Here is a 4,098-nt window from a genome sequence, read left to right as displayed (position 1 = left end):
CAGGAGGGCCAATCTGGAGCCTTATGGGCCTGATAGCCGCTAATAATGATCAACAGGGGCCCCTATGTGGAACCAGCTCTACAGGGGCCCCTGTAGAGCTGGTTCTGGCCCCTGATGATGACATGCTGTGGAACAAACATGGAGACTCAGCGGAACCGTTTTTTTTTTATTTATTTATTGCTGATGCAGCTTCTCTGCTGCTCAATGTTATTTTAAACCAAATAAAAACTGTTTCAGATTAATTCATCAGTTTTACTTCTGATTCTGAATTAATAAACATTAATTTCATTTAGAATAATTCAAAATAAGTCATATTTCTGAATAAACATCGAACTAATCTTCCAACAGCTGCAGTTTATCTTCTGGAGGAGATTTATTTACCAGCTAATTAATCCAGATGTTTATTTTTCATTAATTTTAGGGAATAAAATAAAATTTCTCTGCGACAAACTGACCCCCCACAGCCCCCCCCGTCACGCTGCGCCTCCAGGGTTCTATCTAGAGTTCTATCTAGGTGGAGTTTTCTAGATGATTGAATCCAGCAGAGTTTCATCTGAAGCGGTTCTAATATTTCTCACTCTTTGTTCACCATCAATGTTCACTTTTATTAGTGATCACTTCACTTTAGGATCATTTCTGAATGAATGTTGCTTCATTCAGGGGGAGGGTTTGGAAGGGGGGGGGGGCGTAAACAAAGCTCGGGGCCGCAGGTCACGACGCTCCGCAGGCACGCGCCCCGCCCACGCGCCGCTGCGCTCTTATAAGCGGCCCTGCGCTCCGAGCAGCAGCTCAGAGCTCCGCTTCAGGCTGCGGGATCCTGCTGGGAACATCTGGGAACGTCTGGGAACATCTGGGAACGTCTGGGAACATCTGGGACCGTCTGGGAACATTTGGGAACATCTGGGAACATCTGGGAAAGGAGCGGAGAGGGAAACCTTGAGAGTCACGGTGAGTGTTGCTGTTTGGACCTTCTGGTTCCATCAGACCAGTTCTGGTCTCTGTGGGTCCAGTTGGTTCAGGAGTCAAACTGTGTCCCTCAGAGCGGAGATGGAGGTCTGCCACACCGGCTTCTGCTCCGAGGACTTCAGCTCTCAGGAGGTTCCTGCAGGCTTCGACTTCACTGCTTATGGTGAGTTCAGAGCGGTGGGGGGGTGGGGGCAGCTGAAGGACGCAGGAAACCCCCTCCCAGACTGTGTCATCATCACATCTGTCAGAGGGCCCTCAGTGGGGCCCTGAGCGGAGGAGCTGGGTGGTCAGGCTCCAGGCCTCTGTCTCCTAATCCCTTCCTCCAGATTTCCTCCTCCAACAGATTTAGTCCTCCCTCCTCCTCTTCCTCCTCCCATCTCTCCATCACTCCCTCCAGCCGTTTCCTCCCCTCCCTGCTCCGCTTCCTCCTCCTTCCATTGAGCTCAACCTTCATGTCATTAACGCTCCGACCCATCCCACGTTTCCTCCTGCCGCTGAGAGCTCAGCTCAGACTGTGAGATTCATCATTTCTAACCTTCCTGTTTGAATCAGGATCATCATCTCAGGACCTCCTCCTGCTCCTCAGGAGGAGCAGCGGCTCTCCTATTGGTCACAATCTGATGGTTTGAGCTAAACTGAGATGTTCTGCTGCTGTGCCTCCTCCAACCTCATTAACCTTTAACACACCGGCTCTGATCTACGGCCTAAACATGAAACATGGATTAATGTTAATCTGATCAATTAACCTCCCTGAAGGTTTAGAGAGGAGCTGCGCTCCTCCATCCTCTAACCTGCCTGTCTGCCTCTGTCTGCGTTATGTTTAACCCTCAGACTGCCCTGGTGAAGACCTGTCTTTTCTGTTAGACAGCAAAGCGTTTGGAGCTCAGCAGTACGGGACCAACAGCAGCTATGAGCCGCCTAAAGCTGCACCGCTTTACGACTGCAAAGGTGGAACCTTCAGATTAAACTCTTCCTCACTTCACCACAAATGTTGCATTTCTAGACTTTACTGCAGGAATTAGTTTTACTTTCTACTCGTTAGTTTTGCTTCATTTCAGCTCATTTTCATTACAGCCTGTTTGTATTTAAAGAAAATAAAAACCAAAATAATTAGTTTCATCCAGACAATTCATTTCTTTATGAATGGACTCGGTGCTGCCCCAACCTGTTGCTCACCACCTACCAAAATAAATATCAAGATGATGCAAAGTTAAATGTGACGCTGTTAGCATCAGTTATAAAACTAAGAAAATAAAGTCTAGAAGTTATCATCCAGAATTATAGAAAAATGTTCCTCTAATAGAGCAAGTTAGCGTTCCTGATTATTGCCTTTCAAATGGAGTCCAACTGGCATTTAACCAATTAGATCAGCCCTTCAGTGATATATCACCTACTGTAAATTAAGTAAAAAAAGTTAAAAAGTCAAGAAAAAAGGTAAAAAGTTAATTGAAAAGTTAAAAAGTTACTAAACCTAGTTAACAATTATATTGATGTTTAAAAGTAAAACATGTCAGCGCCACAATCTGCATTAATGTTGGACCAATAAAATGTGTTTTTCATGAATTTCTATAGAAGCACTTTTGTTATTTTTCTTAATATATTCGGGCAAGTTGGCGTTTCTTATTATTATTATTATTACATTGACATTAATTTATAGCATCAAACTCTCCATATTTATTGAATGATCAGATGAGGTCTTTTCCTGGATTTCTTGGCTGTAAATGTTGATTTCACTGAGCGGCCTATAAAGGTTTAACAGGGAGGAGCAGTAAAGCTTCTCTCCTTCACAGTTTTTACTGCATTACTTTTACTTTTATGCTTGAAATAGTTTTAAAAATGTTTCTTTTACACTTTTAATGTAGTAAAAAGCTGAATTTGATGCTTTAACTTCTATAAAGTGTTTTTAGACGTTAGGATTTCTGCATGAATAGTCATGGCGGCTTCAGAGACAGACGTCCTGCTGGCAGCCATAGTTTCCTCTAACCGTCTCCATTCTGGTCCTCAGCAGGTGCTGCAGACGCCGGACTCTTCAACCTGGACTCATACCAGGACTTTAACTGGTGGAGCTCATACCCACAGGGTGAGGCTGCAGCCCGGCAGTGCGCAGCATGGCTGTCAGGGTGTGTTTGGTTCTGACTCTGTCCTTCATCCTCAGACGGTCTAACTGGGGACCAGTCCCAAACTGGAGGCTACCAGGAGGCCCAGCAGACCTACCAGAACCTGGTTCCTCAGGCCGCTCAGTTCAGCCCGGCCCTGGAGGGCCGCCACAGCCCCTTCCTGGCAGGAAAAGGATCCAACCCCCTGCAGAGTAAGACCCCTGACCCCCCCACACCCAGACCCCTCCCAGCCTGGTCTCCGGCTCACCCCGGATCGTTCTGTGATTTTCCAGATAAAACCGATCAGAGTTTCTATGAAGCAGACGGACGCAGGCAGACATCTTCCTTCTGGCCTGAATATCCATCACCCAGCTTCACCTCCCCTCCTCTCCAGCCTCCTCATCCTCCTTCCTGCCCTTCAAACTCCAGCAGCCAGCCTACAGAGCACTACTGCCCCCGTGTGGCCAAACGGAAGAGCACACAGGTCCCGAGGCCTGAGAGGGAGGGGCCTATACCTGGGATGTCAGCTTATCCAGGTGTGTCTCCTCCTGTGACATCAGCAAACCCTCTGACCTTAAAGCTGAGGAGGATCTTCATGTTTCTGCCTCTTCCTGCAGGTTCTGGTCCCATTCAGCTGTGGCAGTTTCTACTGGAGCTGCTGCTGGACTCTGCCTGCCGGACGTTCATCTCCTGGACAGGAGACGGCTGGGAGTTCAAGATGTCTGATCCCACTGAGGTGAGAAGCCGCTCTGCTGTCTCCTCAGGGAGGCGTTCAGGTTCACTGGGAGAAAAGAAAGAAAGTCCCATCAGAGGAGACAGAGTCCCCAAAAACTGGACTTCATTCAGAATAGCTCCACTTCATCACATCATTACATCCAATACAATCCCTCACACTAAGCATGCTTGTAGCGACAGTGGAGAGGAAAGACTCCCTTTGAACAGGAAGGAGTTAAAAGGGAAGTTTTAAATTTTACTTTCATTAATAAGGAAATATAAATTATTTTAGCATCAAATTATTCTGAGAATCAGAACTTTG

The 4,098-nt window shown here is 46.7% G+C and overlaps 1 protein-coding gene across 4 annotated transcripts in view; it reads left to right on the top strand.

Annotated features, from left to right (window-relative positions):
* Positions 1-879: 879 nt before the first annotated feature.
* LOC107097873 (protein C-ets-1-like) overlaps positions 880-4,098 on the top strand; it is a 5,697-nt gene continuing 2,478 nt past the window's right edge. Inside the window, exons 1-7 of one of the 4 annotated variants that reach the window (XM_015395205.1) lie at positions 880-948; positions 1,041-1,129; positions 1,831-1,914; positions 2,975-3,046; positions 3,122-3,274; positions 3,356-3,598; positions 3,680-3,798. In XM_015395205.1, coding sequence (XP_015250691.1) covers positions 1,048-1,129; positions 1,831-1,914; positions 2,975-3,046; positions 3,122-3,274; positions 3,356-3,598; positions 3,680-3,798 — 753 coding nt within the window. In that variant the 5' untranslated portion in view covers positions 880-948; positions 1,041-1,047. Of the gene's footprint in view, positions 949-1,040; positions 1,130-1,797; positions 1,915-2,971; positions 3,047-3,121; positions 3,275-3,355; positions 3,599-3,679; positions 3,799-4,098 lie in introns of all 4 variants that reach the window. The other 3 variants (XM_015395204.1, XM_015395202.1, XM_015395201.1) reach the window with 3 other exon arrangements.

The sequence above is a fragment of the Cyprinodon variegatus genome, unplaced genomic scaffold, assembly GCF_000732505.1.
Source record: "Cyprinodon variegatus isolate N-32 unplaced genomic scaffold, C_variegatus-1.0 Scaffold730, whole genome shotgun sequence".
Lineage (NCBI taxonomy): Eukaryota > Metazoa > Chordata > Actinopteri > Cyprinodontiformes > Cyprinodontidae > Cyprinodon > Cyprinodon variegatus.
Note: the sequence above shows the minus strand (reverse complement) of the source record. Positions and strands in the feature narration are given on the sequence as shown.